The 17,940-nt window shown below is 38.8% G+C and overlaps 2 protein-coding genes across 2 annotated transcripts; both read left to right on the top strand.

Moving 5' to 3' along the window:
- Positions 1-1,477: 1,477 nt before the first annotated feature.
- On the top strand, positions 1,478-4,289 carry stmn1b (stathmin 1b). The gene is made up of 5 exons (XM_063878800.1): positions 1,478-1,612; positions 2,698-2,743; positions 3,304-3,473; positions 3,595-3,786; positions 3,882-4,289. The coding sequence occupies exons 2-5, from the start codon at positions 2,728-2,730 to the stop codon at positions 3,939-3,941; spliced, it is 438 nt and encodes a 145-aa protein (XP_063734870.1). The 5' UTR covers positions 1,478-1,612; positions 2,698-2,727; the 3' UTR covers positions 3,942-4,289.
- Positions 4,290-7,846: 3,557 nt separating this feature from the next.
- On the top strand, positions 7,847-13,794 carry paqr7b (progestin and adipoQ receptor family member VII, b). Its single transcript, XM_063878799.1, has 2 exons — positions 7,847-7,981; positions 10,403-13,794. The coding sequence occupies exon 2, from the start codon at positions 10,409-10,411 to the stop codon at positions 11,465-11,467; it is 1,059 nt and encodes a 352-aa protein (XP_063734869.1). The 5' UTR covers positions 7,847-7,981; positions 10,403-10,408; the 3' UTR covers positions 11,468-13,794.
- Positions 13,795-17,940: the final 4,146 nt, after the last annotated feature.

Here is a 17,940-nt window from a genome sequence, read left to right as displayed (position 1 = left end):
AACCATCACCTAATAATGTAAATATTATAACAATGTTTTTACAGGGCAACCAGGAAAGTTTGTCAGCTACACCACGATGGACCTCAAGACTGTTGATGATATTCAGTTAGTTCAAGTTTTTGCTCCTTTTTTAAATTTTTACCATGTTTGTCTAGCTACATATATAAACATTTTATGTTTATACAGAGAAATTAGGTTGGTGGAGGATTACGCATGAGAAAGGAAAGTCCAAAGAGGAGCCTGGCATTGTTGGAGGCACATGGTGTGACACTGGACTGCGTTGTCACCTCCTGTCATCTGAAAATACAGACATTCTTGAAATAAAGCAACATCACCCGTTTCTGTGACATCAAACACATTGAGAAAGTTATTTTTCAAGAAGGGGAATGCACAAAAGCTTAGACATTTTTCTCTGAGTAACATAAGACCACATTAACTGTATCACAGCTACAACTACCACTGGACCAGAGAAGGTTGCAAAGTTGACCTCCTTCCTGAACCATACAGGATATCAAGAAACAGGAGGAAACCTTTACCCCAACTGGCTGTATTCACTGCGCAAAACCCGGGACCCGGGAAATGGCAGTCAGCAGGTGCGTTGGTCATGTACAAACCAACATTTTTTTATCAAATTACTGATGAATGAAAAGCTAAACTAAGTGTTTGTGAATATTGTACAGGGTATGTGGAGGACCTTATAGACTTCATCTTTGAAAAAAGTCTTTGTGGACCCGGCACAATATCTGGATGAGGTTTTGAAGATCCCCATTCCAGAGGACCTGTGTGCATAAAATAAGCAGCAGGACAAGGAGTAGGACATGGTCAATTTCCCAGTTCAATAAAGGGTTAGTCCTGACCCTACATAGCAGTCTTTGGTGTCAGGAAACATCAGGCCACAAGGTGTTGCTGGTTCAGTCCCTGGATAGATAGCTAAAGTGTTTAAACATATATCTACGATGTCTCAAACACTTTTGTTAAGTTCAGTGAACCTTTTAGTTCATTCAATCAGAAAAAGCATTACTTGTAGTTTACATTTTTATCTCAATGTATGTTCCTTTTTAAGTTTAAAATTAGTATTTTTCACACTTTAATACCCATATTGAATGGAGCTAATTGATATTAATGGATATTGTATAATTATTAATAAACCCAGACACCTCAGTTTCCCTCGGGATAAATAAAGCTTCTTGAATCTTGAATCTTGAAAGATAATCAACAATCAAGCTCTGCTGCGCCATTTAAACTAATATTTACCAGCCAGGTTCTTCTCAGTGTAACATTTGCTGAAGTACATATCTCGAATCAAATATTTTTTGGATGATTTAATCGACAGTTACATAATGTTAGTTAAAGCATGGACTTGTGAGGCTTGTTTTGCTCTCACAGCCATGACGTTTGAGCCAGATTTGTGTCTGTTTTTTTCCGCCCGCGTAGAATTAAAAACACATCCTGTGATTGGTGGATTTGGACCAATGAATGCAAACTTTGCTGGTGACGGTTAGGGTCGGGAGGTTTTCGCGCGAAAACCGGTTGCAGATGTTGGCGGTCTGAAAGTCTGAACAGAGAAGAAGAAGGTCTGCTCTGCAGCTGAACTGGAGCACAGCACTTGACGGTGAGAACAATGCTATTATGCTAATGTTTAATCAGGCTTTCAGACCATTCAAACATTGTATTGTTAGAGTTAAAGGTCAGTTCGGACACTGTGCATCGTTATGAACTCTGTTCAGCATCACATAAGTCAACTGTAGTAAAGTTAATTTACAGAGTATCTTGTTATGGCCGCCTTGCAATTCAATGTTAATATTATAGCTACGTTACAATTCGAAAAGCCTATAAAAAGCTATTAAAACATCTGATCATAGGCTTAGATTATTAAAACAGCTTGCTTGCTGTATTATTTTCAGTCGATATTTCGTAATTTGGTACATTTTTATTGCTAAATGTTATAGTGAGGTCAACTTTTGTTCATAATTTTATTAATCGCTTCATCATCAAATTAACGATTAGAAAGAGTTTTTTGTGTAGTATTTAAAGTGTGTATGTTTGTCTTGTACAGATGTGCTATTGCCCCGCCCCCGCCATTTTTATAACAACACATGTGTGCACCTTATTTTTTCATTGTATGGTGCACTCACAATTATAGCATTTGCAGCCCTCGTGATTATCCCGCATTGCCATGATGCAGACCCTGCACTGTGTGAATATCACGTGCTAACATTGTACTTTTAGTTTAAGGCATCAGGTGGAGAACTTGTTCTGCCTGACAAGTCATGTCATGTTGTACCCTGACAGATTATTTAAACGTATAATGTATTCCGTTCAACCATACTGCCATGCACATCTAAAACTGAGATCAATAATTGAATCCACATGTATTTAACAACCTAAACAAATAAGACCATATATGCCTGAAACAATCTGTGTTTTGATTCTAAAAAACAAAGAAGAGGGAATCTTTGAAACCTAACTGTTCTTTAAAAAGGCATACACACATGCTTGACCCATTATCTATCAAAACATAAGCCTTAAGCAGCACCATTGCTGTACTTGCTTTTACTGATCTTAATGAGAGGAAAAGAGTAGCATTCTTTAATATGTGAACAGTTGACTAACCAAAGATAAAAGCATTTCTAGTTTGTCGAATTGATCATGTATTTAATTTATAATACTGTCTTTCTGTCATGTTTTTGTTTTTAGTGGTATTAAAGACGAACAATTTGTGCTGAAATGGAAAACTTTGGAGGTATGTTTAAACTACACAAATAATTATGGAGATGAATGATCTTGGTATGCAATTTCACATGTGTAATGTTGAAAAACCTGCATATAACTGTTAAAGAGAAGAGCTTCTCACCAGAAAAATATTATAAAGCAAACTTGCTTTGTCTTTAAGAGCTCAGAAAGTGCCTGCACGACTCAAACACGTTATTCCACTTCATACAAGTCACTGGAGTCGATTGGTCTGTTTGGTATTGGTGTAGCTAGTTGCAAAAACTATACAGCAGCAGTCAAACAATACATCTTGTTTTCATTTCCCCTTCATTGGAAATGCCAAATGCTGCCTCACAGCAGGGGTCATTGTTCTCATGTGACCCCTCTGCAGAGCAGTGACCCCCTAAAGAGGCAGCAGGAGGCCAGCTTGAAGTCCTTTAATTTTCCTTTGTCAGACAATAAATCTCAATGGACACACTGTCTTAGAATTTCAGTGGAGCGCTGATGTAGTTTAGCAGCAAGTTAATTATTGTATTACTCTAAATTAAAATATTGTTAAATTGTGACCTTCACCTTATCACAACTCTACAGACATCCAAGTGAAAGAGCTGAACAAGCGTGCGTGCGGTCAGGCATTTGAGGTCATCCTGAGCCCCTCAACTCCAGAGGCCAAATGCGTTCCATTGTCTCCTCTCAAGAAAAAGACAACATCACTGGAGGAGATTAAGAGGAAACTGGAAGCTGCAGAAGATAGACGCAAGGTATTGTCAGAAATATTAAAGTTGCTAACCGTGTGAAAAACTCTAACTGAGCTGTTAAGCCTTGCACGTAGGTTTAGGATTCAGGTTTTTACTGGAAAAGTTCCTTTTGTCACTTTGTCAGAGCTATGAGGCTGATGTTCTGAAACAGCTAGCTGAGAAACGAGAGCACGGGAAAGAAGTCGTCCAGAAGGCCCTAGAAGAAGACTGCAACTTACGCAAGGTAGCACAGGAGAAACTCACTCAAAAGATGGAGGCAAACAAGGAGAACCGCACTGCCAGGATGGCGGCTCTCAATGAGAAATTCAAGGAGAAGGTAAGCTCCTAATGGCACATCAACCAATGTCATGATTAATGTTGAAATACTTAATGCTACAGTGTTGTGATGCTTTTGCTTTTTATCACCAACAGGACAAGAAGCTCGAGGAAGTGAGGAAGAACAAAGAGGCAATGAAAGAGGGCGAGAATTAATTTGTTTATGATCTGGAAACGGTCTTTACATCTCCAAATAAGCTTTATTTTGTATAAAATCACACTCCCCTTATATCATTTGTTGTGCTAGTTCTGATAATGCTGTTCAAAAGGTACTCACTGTTAGTTTTGGTGTGGATATAGTCCGATATGTGTTTTTGGCAGCTAATTTGGTCGTTTTTGTGTTACACACTATATTTTTTCAAGTCATTGCAATAAGTTGGTCCTTATACTGTTAAAATGCATCATATAATAGTGTTCTTGCACTGTTAATAATGTTTCATGTTTGAATATAGGCTACTGTACTAGACCAAGGTTCAACCATTAAAGTCTATATCCCCAAATGAATCTCTGCTGTGTACCTTTGAGAAAACTTTGAGACTACTGACATCTAGTGGCTGTCAGGTATGTTGGTGATATTTTTTTGTAAGCACTGAATCTCAAGGGGGCACAAAATATTTTTGAGGGGCTTAACTTGTTTTTGTGAACTGTGGTTGTACTTTTGAAACCCAAAGGTAAGAGTGATTGCTAAACAATCCAGAAAGGATGGGAACCAATGGTTTAAAGTATCAAGGGTAGACGATGATCCATGGAACATTCGATCCCATATTGAGTTTACAGATTGTACAATGGGGTAAGTAAGTGAATTCCTAGTCTCAACTTGATGTGGATTATGTAATGATTCCATTGTTAACAAATGTTATCTTAATATGATTTTTTTATTCTAAAAGATAAAGAATTTCCTTTTTTTTTAACTATATAAAGGTTTTTGCAGAAACATCTTTTGGATGGAAGCGGTTGCCTGACTTAATTGCCGTTTAATGTTTATCACAGACAGCTCAGCTAGGCCTTTGTGTTGACTAATATGTTTATATTATAAAACATAATTTAAAACAGATAACTGCATCTCTAATTTACTTTGAACAATATCAAATTAATCATATAAACTAAGGAGAAAATAACTTTACATCACTTGTCCTTAACCCACATATGGAACCAATGACGATGGGTGAGTGTTTACTTTGCTTCCCTTTAAGGGGTCACACAGGCCCAAAAGGTTATGAACTACTGTAACAGAATAATTAGAATATTTCACAATTCATAGATTACTATGTTTCCTCAGTGTGTATCTATCAGTCCATCACAGCTGTGACTCACTTGTAAGCAGTGATATCATCGTGCATAAACAATTAAATGTGCCGAGCACTGACTGTTACAAGTGGCCAGAGTAATAACATTGTCGTGTGTTCTTGTAGTGAACATGGCTTTGGAGGGTTATAAAAAAAACGACGACATGGTGCCTCGGTGTTCTTCATCTTTTTAACAGCAAGTCCAGAAAGCGATTACATTCTTTAAGATTCATCCAGAGATGATATTTTGCATACACTATGATTGTTTCCTAAAGCAGATCATTGCATCATATTACAGACATTTTTCAGACGGATATGATGCCACACCCACATGCCAGGTGAGCCGCAGGGTGTTTTGTTATTAATCAGAAAACTTGCACGGATTTGCAGTCAGTGTTTAGCCTGTCAACAATGTTGGAAATGTCACTCGATGCCGAGTTATATTTGTTCAATGTCGAGTACAGAGCAGTTATGTTTGTATGTGCTCAGCGATTCTTCTAAAAGCTGCTCCTCCTGTTTGTTTAGTTCCCAGAGCATGTACAGTAAATTGGATGCCAGGATTTTATTGTATTAGCTACTACTGTACATTTTAATAGGCAGGCACTTATGTGACATTGTTTATGGATTCGTAAATCTAACTGCATTTCATTCATTAAAATAATCATAATGTCATAAGTTTTGCATTAATTTAAAGGAGAAGTTTAAAATAAGAGGTATTAGAGATAATGCTAATGAAGTGTAATGTACATTTATATGAAATATTTGCAACATCAATAAGAAATAAAAGGAAAAATCATCCTGTGCTTAGACCCAAAAATCTTTGTAGCTGAAATCATTATATTATAGTCCCTTTCACCCCTGTTCAATATGATACTTTGTACTCACACTAAAATAATGTTAATAATGGCATATTCATCAACAAATAGTTGTTTGTGTGTGCCTAGTCTGTATTACTATGCACACACCCCCACACAATGCTTCACAATCCCATCTTTGTCATGAGTTGGGAAGAAACTGCTGCACTCATTGGCCCAGAAAGCTGCTTGTCCCATAGTGCAGTGTTCCTCGCACGGCAACAGGGGACAATGGCTGGCCAGATTCCAAGATCCCTTTCTCAGCCTGTCCTGGATGTTTGGAATCCTGCTCATGACTTTTCATGACTTCACCAATTCATTATCATCAACAATTTAATCTGCTCTATTTCATAATATGGATCATGTCCCGAGCTTCTGTAGACACCTTTTCACACTAATGTTGGCCTTTCTCAGGGAAAGACATAGGTTGTCCTCGACCGGATAAACACCCAGGAGGCCTTTAACATATTCAATGTTATTTTGGCCACACCCTAAATCTATCTGTTGGTAATACATATAGGGCCGTTTGATTTATGCAACCATGCAGATCTTACAGAAGACCCTGAGACTAACAACGTTAACATTGTTTCTTAATGCTACATAAGTGAAAGAAAACATAGGCTATACATTTTTTTTTGACCACATGTCTGATGTGAGAACGTACATGATATCATGCTTAAAATTGTAGCTCTGAGGTACTTTCTAAACATTATATGAGTTTAAGTTTTAATGCGCATCATTAAAGTCACTGTCCAAATTCAGTATCTACAAGCTTTGCATGAAAATACATCCCATTTAGTTATCAAACTTTATAGAGATATGATGAAAGAATTGTATGCTGGATTTCACAGCCTTACAGACACAGGTTGAAACATGCATGTGAGATATGAATTGGAGAAAATGTAACTATGTCTATTTACTCAAGTACTGTACTTAAGTAGCCTACCATTTGACATCCATTTTATGCTATTTTATTCTTCTACTCCTCCCAATCTCATAAAAGTACATTACTTTTTCCTCCATTTCATTTATTTGACAATTATAGTCACTACTTGTACTTGAAGCATGTGATGTAACTTTATAATATGTTGCAAAACTATACTACAAATCTACAAAGTAGTAAACAAATTATTTACAATTGGATCCTCAAAGATAAACTTCCTGAACAAAATGCAACATGTTTTGATTCTTTGGTACTAATGAAAACAGATCAATATAATGCTCTTTACTAGTTTAACACTTTAAACATTCTGCATGAGAACCTTTACTTTAATACTTTAAGTACCTATCTCCCCGGGCGCTGCACAATAGCTGCCCATTGCTCCTAGTACTAGGATGGGTTAAATGCAGAGGACCAATTTCACTATGTGTGCTCTGCTGTGTGCATGTATGTGGCTAATAAAGAGGGCTTCATCCTCCGATTCTATCTTCTATCTACCTATCTATTGCTGATAATTATTCAGTTTTACCTAGTGTCATTATGAATTATTTTACTTCCATTGGAGTATTTTTAGTCTATGATAGGTTAAGTGCTTCTATATAAAGTAAACTACTGTGGGAATATTTTCTAGAGGGTTTGGGGAATATTGCAATTTGTTTGATGACCCCTTTGTAGTTGAAAATAAGGTTACTAATTGAGTATGATAAGTAGAAAGCAATGGCTTTGGAAAAGGTATATACATACTTCATAGGTCTGAGTTAAAAAAAAAACTGATGGGTCCTAATAAGATAGAAATGCCTCATGGGAGTGTCACAGTCATATGGCCGTGGAAGAATTTCAGTTGAGAGTGGGTTGGCTGATAGGCCAGACGATCGCTATCATTGGTCGAGACACTGTGCGAAGCAGAAGGAAGGAGCAGCGCCATGTGTTTTGATTGGCTAGAAGACCCGCCTGTCAAACTGCCTGTATCCTCCCAGTAGCTGCGCGCTGAAAGCCGCCAGGCGCTGCTCCCATCACGGTCATCCTCTCTCCGTCTTCAAACAATGTTATATATATTCTCTAAACATTTCACCGACTGCTAAACTCAACGCTTTGGACTGACTCTACCATATACAGGTATGTGTATTGCATCAGTGTGTTTAATTTCGTCTCGAAAGGCTATGCATCTTTTCCGGTATAATGTGGCATACAGCGTGAAATACGATCAGATGCAGCTCGAACGTCAGTTTTCATGAATGTGCAGCGGCATTTTGTTAATTTAACGCTAAACAGCAAACAGCAAAGGCTTGTACTGCACACGGGGATTCGTAGCAAGCTTTGAATCCTGAAGAGAGGGTGAATGCAAATTTATTTCGGACACCAGATCTCACATTTTAACCGACATGTCTATCAGGTGCGGATTTGCTTATGGGAATTCGCTGCAACAGGCCCATATAGGCCTGGGTTTAATACATGCAATTTGAAACATCCTTCCTTCTTGTAGTCGAGCATCTTTCTCTCGCTATAAATATTTTAAAGGAGAGCAACCCTTGCTGGAAAAGGAGGGTGTGGACATCGGATGGGGTTATGTTACGTAATCCCTTCCCATTCATCACTCCACGCCTTTCCTCCTGAACCTCGGCCTGTGTTCATCCCACACAGCCTCATCTCTGTGAGGCGACTGTCTCTGCTCTCAGCCCTCCATACATCTCAATAAAGTGCACCAACCCAGAAAGATATGTGGCCACATCAAATCAATAATCTGTGTAACAAATGTATACATGTATATATAAGAAAGACCTCATACCCCCCCCCACCCCCCCAAAAAAATCTGTACAATTTGTATAGTTCAGATTAATTGCATCTGTGAAAACTATAATAACTGAGAAAAACTATTTTGTTGTAATCTATTTACATCCAAACAACCCTCAGGTCAGGTTTGAGTCATTTTTCAGTGTTCTGATGATTTTGCAACTATTTGAATTTAAATATCTTTGGAAGCAAAAGACCTGTAATCTTCTAACGTTTATACATTAATGCCTATTGTTATCTGTTTGCATTAAACTGGACTAGTCAGAACAGACACCTGCTGTTTTTTTACAGCATCAAACCCACTCCCCTTTGCGTTAAAAAAAGATTGTTATATCCTAGCTACACAAATGAGACACGGACACTGTTGAAACATATTGACTCTGTGTAAAGTTCTGCACCCTCAGAAAGTAATTTCTCATTTGCCATTACCAATACTGAAAATTGAAACAGAGGGCCTCATTGGCAGAATTTATGACTATCAGGGCAGTTGAGGTCAGAGCTTTATTGCACCTGAGGTCCTCTGGTGTGCGACAGTCCTTCAAAGTAATGCATTTTGTTGTCAGAGACACCAATCAGATGGCCGACCAAACGTATTCAAATGGAAACCCTTAAAGCTGCACTAATCAGTATTTTTATTGTTAACAGTGGACCAAAATGGCACATGTGTATAAGGGTTTCCATCAGTGTCACACATGGTCAACACTGATATTAATCTCTGTTAAGGCTTTTTGTCTGACTTTTTGTTTTTGTTCTCTTGTCCATAATAATTCTCTCTCTCATCAACCTCGATTCATGCCGCAGCTTCGTTCAGTAATAAACCAACAGTAAGCTGCCTGCCCATCACCAAGAAGGCGCACTCTTGAGTGATTTACTGATTACCATTGTTGAGCATTTACCAGCTGGAAAACAGACAGTTGGTAGAGTTGGATGGTGGAGACCAAAACAGAGCTAGAAGAAGAGAGAATATTGGAGTTGTATTTGTGTACAGATACATTGATACTTTATGAATGTTAGTATTGATCTGAAACTTTAGCTACAACAAACTGATAATAATTAAATGTTGAATTGTTCAGCTTGCTCTACTGCCCCCACATACGCATACAAATCAATGAATGAAGCTTTAGGGGAAACTATAATTGAAAATGTCCTCAAGCATCCCATCCATTATTTATTTGTCATTTGACCAGATGTTTTAAGTAACCTCAATTTAGGGTTGCAGTTCCATCCATCCATCCATCCATCCATCCATCTTCTCCCGCTTATCCGTCAGGGTCGCGGAGGTAACAGCTCCAGCAGAGAGCCCCAAACTTCTCTTTCCCTGGCCACATCAACCAGCTCTGACTGGGAGTGGCAATTAATAGTTATTATTGTATTGAGTTAATACTGCCTATTACATTTTCCCATAGTTAAAGATTACTTTTTCAAATGACTGGTTTTGTTCCAACGACTACAAAACAAAAGATATTCAATTAAGACTCATATAAAGGGAACAACTGGCAAACTCTGGAACCAGACATTTTTCCCCTCTGATAACGTTGTATTAATGATTTTTCTATTCTTTAATCACATTACCAGTACACTACTCTTTTCCTTTCGATAGTAGTATCACTGCAGGAACACACAGTGTAATGTATTCATGAGCAGTTGCACACAGAGACACCTGCAGACGACAGTAGCTCAAAGCCTGACAGATATTGACTAACTGACTGTTCATTCACCCTTCCCACCCTCCTCTCTTGCCTCCAGTTTGCCATGGCGACGGTGGTGATGGAGCAGATTGGCCGCCTGTTTATCAACGTGCAGCAGTTGCGTCAGATCCCTCAGCTGCTGGAGTCGGCCTTCCCCACGCTGCCTTGCACCGTGAAGGTGTCCGATGTTCCCTGGGTGTTCCGCGAGCGCCACATCCTCACTGGCTACCGACAGCCGGATCAAAGCTGGCGCTACTACTTCCTCACCCTCTTCCAAAGGCACAACGAGTCCCTCAATGTGTGGACCCACCTGCTGGCCGCGTTCATCATCTTGGTGAAGTGGCAGGAGATGTCCGAGACGGTCGATTTTTTGCGAGACCCTCACGCTCAGCCCCTCTTCATTGTCCTCCTGGCAGCCTTCACCTACCTCTCCTTCAGCGCTCTCGCTCATCTCCTCTCTGCCAAGTCTGAGCTCTCCTTCTACACCTTCTACTTCCTCGACTATGTTGGGGTGGCTGTCTACCAGTACGGCAGTGCCCTGGCGCATTACTACTACACCATAGAAAAAGAGTGGCACACTAAAGTGCAAGGGATCTTTTTGCCGGCTGCAGCATTCTTGGCCTGGCTTACCTGCTTCGGCTGCTGCTATGGCAAATACGCAAGCCCTGACCTGCCAAAGTTCGCCATCAAGCTTTGCCAAGTGGTGCCCTCAGCTTTAGCTTACTGTTTAGACATAAGCCCTGTGGTTCACCGCATCTACAGCTGCTACCAGGAGGGCTGCTCCGACCCAGTTGTGTCGTACCATTTGTATCACGTGGTCTTTTTCCTAGTCAGCGCCTATTTCTTCTGCTGCCCTCACCCAGAGAGTTTGTTCCCTGGGAAGTGTGACTTCATCGGGCAGGGCCACCAGATCTTTCACATATTCGTGGTGGTGTGCACACTGACGCAGATCGAGGCGCTGAAAACAGACTTTGTGGAGCGCCGGCCCTTCTACGAGGGGCTTCACGGCGATCTCGCGCACGACGCTGTTGCACTCTTCATCTTCACTGCCTGCTGCAGTGCTCTTACCGCTTTTTATGTGCGCAATCGTGTCCGTGCCTCTCTGCTCGAGAAGGAGGACTAAGAGTTCAAATGAGTAAAATTAAAGTCTTATTTATTTAACTCGGTTGTGAACATTCATTCAAAAAAATCTAATTTTATCGTCTATGAAAGTTCTCAGTTTGTGATAGTGACTTTATTATTTCTTCTCTATGTGATCTGCCAAATTACAGCGAAAAAAAACAAGTGATTAAAGGTGTGTTTTTGTGAACTACAATGAAGAAAAGGGATTAACATCTTTCTGTGGCAATACAGGTGGTATTTATACACTGGAAACGGTCCCTGCAGCTCGACTTTTGTTAGTCTGTTTTTAGTGTAAAAGAAAGTGGTTTAACTCATCCGTACAAAAATACTCTTTCTGCCGAGGAGAGCAGGAAATTTAAGAGACTAGTTTCTTAAGATGCCTTTTACCAAATTGTATTTCAAATTGTATTTAGAGAAATCTGACTGTTTAAATCATATTGTAGCATTTCAAATCATGCAAGCATTTCTTTTTTATAAACACATTCCCATAACACTTTGTATATTCAGTCAGATATCAATTCCAACCCAATTTAAATTGCTGGTGTTGATATACGGTACATTTCTGACACTTTTGATCCTGCCCCTCTCTTTAGAGATCAAAGCAGGGGTTTGTGTTTAAATTTTATTAAGGCGCTAACACTTTGCAACACTAATGTTTGAACATATTCTGGGAAAGTTGAGAACCCAAATTTGCAAACCAAATATTGTACCTCTTATCTACAAAGCAGAAGAACAGATTTTCTTTCTTTGGGTCATAACGTTCTTGAATAATGTTGAATATGAGGCTGGCACTCAGTATTGGTTGGATGGAAAATTACTGATGTCTCTTTGTTGTTGTGACAATGTTGATCTTTTTTATTCAAAGGGCTGGAACTTCAGCTTTTGCCTTTTCACATCCCATGATGTCAAAGCTTTTGCGGTCATTGTTTTCATTGTCTTTTGATCAGAACTGAGTCACAAAAGGCGCTTTTAATTGGTTTTCTGCTTTTAGTATGTTTTCTTCTGTATGATGAATATGTATGTGCCTCTATGCATGTGTTTTAGTACTGTGGATATTAAGTGTGTGAATGTCTATGAAAGCTTAGCCTTGCACTTCTTTCTTACCCTGTAAATAAGCTGTTTTTCTTTTGAAAGTCGTTTGCATCCCATTTTCTCTCCACCGAATTGCACTCAGAACTGAATGCATCTTTTTTCTGGTGAGAAACGGCACATTACTGTCTTGATGCATCCATTCAGAGTGCATTTTGTGTTCAGTGTCCTGCTGCCTTTTAAATGGCTATGAATACATAAGTTCATACTGCTGCACTGTTACACTGAAGAGTCCCTATACTTATTCTTTTCTCTTAGTTTGATGACTTTTGTTATAAAAAATATCACACAGATATGGCTCACTGATAATGTTGCTTAGATTTTTACCTCACAAAATCTTTAAATGTCAGAAATGATCTATATTCATTATAGCACTCTCTGTTCATGATGGTGTTTAATGTGCCAATGAATCTGTTAATGCTTCAGTGACGGTACTACTGAGAGAAGAATTCAGAGACAGACTGACAGAAGTTGATTTAAATGATGTCCTGACCTGACTGCAAACATGTTACCGTGAGATTTAACCTTAACGCCGCTAAATATGAACATTTCTAACTGTTGGCGTTATTGACCTGGTCTCATCATGCACTGCCTGAAATCAACACTGTACATACTGTAGCTGACAACACTGGCTATGTTTACATGCATGGAGGTTTTTGCCATTAAGGTAGTTATACTGGTTTTGTGCTGACACTATACCGGAGAAACCTCCCTTGTGCCTGGTTTTAAATAATTTGGCGAAAATAATAATGCTTTCGCACACGAGGCTTGTGCTTTATTGAAAGCCTTTGTTATGGGCTAATGATATCCAATCGGCAAATGAAGCCTGTAAGCCTCCCATCAGCCATTCCTGTGACATGTATTCATTGTCCTGACCATCATAACCACCAAAAATATTACTATTGGGATTGAATTACTACTACTGTCCCACCTATTGGATATTTACTGAATTTGTTAAATCAGAAAGAGAGGTCGGAGGAAAAGTAGATATTCTGTCACAGATGATCTTATTTGCATGCCAATTAAACCCAACAAAGATGTTAACTTGAATATTGCCAGCACTCTCACTGCATAAGTGGATGTGTGTGTAAACATAGCCTCTGATGCCATCCAAGGTTTCCCTTTTATCCCTTTATGAAAGCAGGATGAGAGGGACCAGAATGTCTTCTGCCTCTTAAAAAATATTTGTGACTGTACTAATATTCTGTTGTATTTAAGAAAATAAAGTGTTACAGTAAATTCAAGTCCTCCTTTTTTATTTCTCAAAGGTTATGAATTATATGGAAGCAAAGTAAGGACCTTTTAAATTTCAAATGAAACCCTAATCATTAAGTTTAACCTCAGAGGGATTTTGAAGTTAAAATGTCATTAAGATATTTTATTCTGAAAACCAGCTGGATTTAGTTTGAATCCTACACTTTTTGCATTGTCAGTCCGAAGATTCAATGTGTATTCATATGAATTGATTCATTAGACTGTAAAGATGGCCCGTCTTTAAAATCTAGCTTTCTCAGACTTGTCTGTTATGCTGGCAGTCATCATTTTATCACCACCAGAGGGCAACCTTGTATTTCAGTAGGACTGTCTTAGTCTGATAGCCATGGAAAACACTACACTAATGTCTTATCTCAAGTAAAACTGACATTGCAGAGGTATTTTTAAGTAAAAAGACATTATTAAAAGACAAAAGATATGGATATACATATTGTATCCGCTAATATATTTGGTTTTTAAATACAAGGGCATAAATAATGAAGAAGCAGTATAGACTTTATTTTTGGTAAAGGCCTAATATGGAATAAAGTGTTCATGCAAACAGTTCATAACATTCTGAAAATAGGTTTGTAGAAAAAAGTTGTAAAAAAAAAAAAGCTTCAGCACAAGCAAAAACCAATCATTAGATAACTTTTTTAATGAGAATTGGAATGAAGAAAGCTACTGTGGCACTGTTGGCCTGTTTACTACTGCACGTTGATACAGTATCACATTAATACAACTGCCGCAGGTTACAGTGGCATGAATACAAAACAGATGGCTTCTCTCCTCTGTACAGTTTACATGATTAAAATATGAATAAAGACCTTTTTTCTTGGACAAAGTACTTTCAATAGTATGTAGAACAGAAAATCTCAATAACTCCGGCAACATTTATTTCATCCCAGGAAAACCAATGTTAGCAAGAATGAATTTTTCCATTAGGGGGCACAAACGATCTGCATTACTGATGCGTTACGTCTCTTAAAAATTAACTTGCAGGTCAATCGAGTTCTTTAGGAATGCATTTTATTGATGGCTCTGCCTTGTTCATGTCACATACCAGAATATTAATTTCAGGCCATCTTTAGCCTGGATTACTGACAACATTCTGTACGCCATCAACTTTGCTGAATTAAACCTTTGGTGAAAATAAACACAAGAATATTATTGTTAAACACATTTGCTTAACTGACTAGGAATTGTATCACATGATTAAATCTAATGTTATTCATGTTGATATTCCTGTGGGAACAATAGTTGGTGTGGCATCTTATGCTGCGTCCTTGTGGGAAGAACATGTTCTTTATGTATGCGATATATGTATGCTCTGTATGTGTGTGGATTTATATATACAGTCTATGGTGGGATGAAGTGGCTCAGGGGTTAATGCTTGTTTTTGTTTACACATGTCTATATATCTTGTTCCTACATTATTCTCAATATGAGGATGTTTGTGTGGGTTAAGCATCGTAGATATTTGTCTGGAGCTTTGCTTAGGGTGATTTAAGCTGGCTCTTCACTTGTGCATTCATATAAGGTAACTGTCTCATCAAGCTATGCCTTCAGCATCTTTCCCCCACACACACACAAACACACACACACACACACACACACACACACACACACACACACACACACACACACACACACACACACACACACACACACACACACACACACACACACACACACACACACTCATGCATAACATGTCTACCCTGAGTGAGTGGAAATTCATATGCTGCACTAATTAGAATATTGCTTAAGTACATTTTCCGGTGATGGAGAAGAATCATTGAAATTTAAGGCAGAAATGGGCTCCTGATGTACCTACCCTGGGTGTGATTAATTTGCAGTAGTACACACTTAGACAGTCTTAAATCAAACGTCAGAGATAGTGATAATTGCTTTACAGCCTGCTTCCTGTCCTCTAACTATCAATTGCCTCCCCAGACTCCATCAATTTTCATACGCCTGTTTCTTGAGCGGCTCACCGTACCTCTCCTCTCAGCTTCACTCCTCTCCCTCTTTCTTGGTTCCTCTCTGAGTTGCGCTGCAAAGCTTTCGCTCCTCTCCACTCCCCCTTTGAACGCTTCATTTGCTTTGTATGATTTGTATCAAGGTTGTCGAGGTAATATTGGGTGGCCTTGGTCTCCTATCGTGTTTTCTAATTAAAGGTTTGACTTGATAGAGGGAGCGGCTTTGTTCAGAGTTATTAAACCGCCTCGTCTTTCTGCCAAGTGACAGAAAGCCAACTTATTTTTCCATTTGTCTTTTTTTTGGTCTGATAAATCTCTTCTGTGTTGCCAGGTTTTCTCACATCCTTTGTTATTGTGGCATTCTCATATGATCTCTTGCTTTTGTTATTATTAGAAATCCTTGGGAAAATCACTGTGGTATCAGGGATGTAATCATATGAGGAACTGAACAATGGTTCATCAGACTGTAAATTAGAAATGAATCAAAGTGGAAAATGTAATACCTGTTCTCCAGTCCCTTTAATGCACTCACTAATATGTGTACCCAGTCAGTGCATGGGAAAGTATAAAGAGCATGACATATTTCTCCCACTCTCACCTAATTTTCTATATAGTAGATTTAAATGTCATTACAGGACAAAAATGTGCATCCAGGAACAATCCTCCATGACCCCAATACATTGACCTTTTTAAAATTGCTACTTAAAACAGAAAACCAAACCATCATGAAGTCATAGTAACACATTGATTGACAAAGCCACGGTAAACTGAATAAATACAGGAAAATCCCTGTGAGATAACTGTTGGTAGGATTAGGGTTAATTGGTATCGATCTTCTCACCTAACGCTAAGGAAGAGAGTGATTAAGCATAGCATTTTTCAAAAGTCAAATGTCTTTTCAAAACAGTAATGCTCCCAGCAAGGTTCCTCGCATTGACTTGCTGACTTGCTTGAGGTGAATATATATGCACTTTCCTTGGAGTTTGATTCTCTATGTTTTTTGCACTTATTGTAAGTTGGCTTGGATAAAAGCACCAGCCAAATGAAATGTGATGTAATGTAATGTAATGAAGCAGACAGTCATTGCTTGGAAGTTGTGAGGCCCCATCAGTAGTAGTTTTAGACTGAATTTGCTCTTCACACGGTCAGTCAGTCACCAGCTTTGTAACCCCTACTGAGTCACTGGCTCATATTCTTCTAATATAGTCTTATGAGAGAATCAACATTTGACTTGATCACCTCACAAACATTACATTGTCCTTGCTGGCATTAATATTGACAGTGGTGCTCGTACTCTTAGAAATGACAACATAGGAAATAAATTCAGCCTGTTTCTAAAAGAGAGACTTCTTACCTGCTCTTCATCTTCGCTGTATCCTCGTTGCTACTTGTTCACCAATCAGCTGGCATTCTGATCAGGCCTATTTATCACGAGCTGTTTGCGTAGATACTGGAGGCTGCTGAAGGTGAGGAGGAAGCACGTATGCCCTATCTGAAGGTCTCTCTCTCTCTCTTGCCAAAGCCCGTAGCGGCTCAATGATAATGAATTCCCTCCTTCTGCCCTTTAACCTCTCTGTATACAGCAGGCTTACTGACTCCCAACACATTATACCCTGATAACGATAAGGTGGGAGACTCTTAAGAAGCCTGGACATTGTGTTTTTCTAACAGTAGGCTTGTGCCAGTGCAGCTTAGGGGTTGGATAGACTTGTTTCGTGGGCGTTGTTGTTTGAATAACCTTTTGCTCACTCGTGGAGAACTAACATTCAGAGGGCCATTCTTCTTCAGCTCCTGTTCCTTGACTATAACCTAAAATCTTTCTATTAAATCTGACTTTGGCTGTAGTGTTAACACTATAATACTGGGTTCACAGCAAAAACTAACAAAATTAAGTACAGGAAAGTCACCATGATGATACATTATTTTGCATTTCAATAGTATTTCACAGACCTACATGTGTCTGCTATCCCAAGTTGTTTAACCAAAACAAATAAAAGAGAAGTTAAACCTGAAGTTACAATTACAGCGCATGTGAGCATCAAGTGAAACATAATAATAATAATATATTTAATTTGTAATGCACTCTTCATTCCAAGGGAATCTCAGAGTGCCACAGTAACATTGTTTTAGCGTTGTTCAACAGGGCTAA

The sequence above is a fragment of the Eleginops maclovinus genome, chromosome 3 (assembly GCF_036324505.1).
Source record: "Eleginops maclovinus isolate JMC-PN-2008 ecotype Puerto Natales chromosome 3, JC_Emac_rtc_rv5, whole genome shotgun sequence".
Classification (NCBI taxonomy): Eukaryota; Metazoa; Chordata; class Actinopteri; order Perciformes; family Eleginopidae; genus Eleginops; species Eleginops maclovinus.
The sequence above is the reverse complement of the archived record's forward strand: the minus strand, read 5'-3'. Positions and strand labels throughout refer to the sequence as shown.

What these genes read in the sequence shown, in the direction of transcription:
- stmn1b (XM_063878800.1), top strand. An exon ending in CTGCAGAAGATAGACGCAAG is followed by an intron (nt 3,474 to 3,594) that starts GTATTGTCAGAA and finishes TCACTTTGTCAG; the next exon opens with AGCTATGAGGCTGATGTTCT. An exon ending in ATGAGAAATTCAAGGAGAAG is followed by an intron (nt 3,787 to 3,881) that starts GTAAGCTCCTAA and finishes TATCACCAACAG; the next exon opens with GACAAGAAGCTCGAGGAAGT.
- paqr7b (XM_063878799.1), top strand. Translation starts at nt 10,409, where the DNA reads ATGGCGACGGTGGTGATGGAGCAGATTGGCCGCCTGTTTATCAACGTG.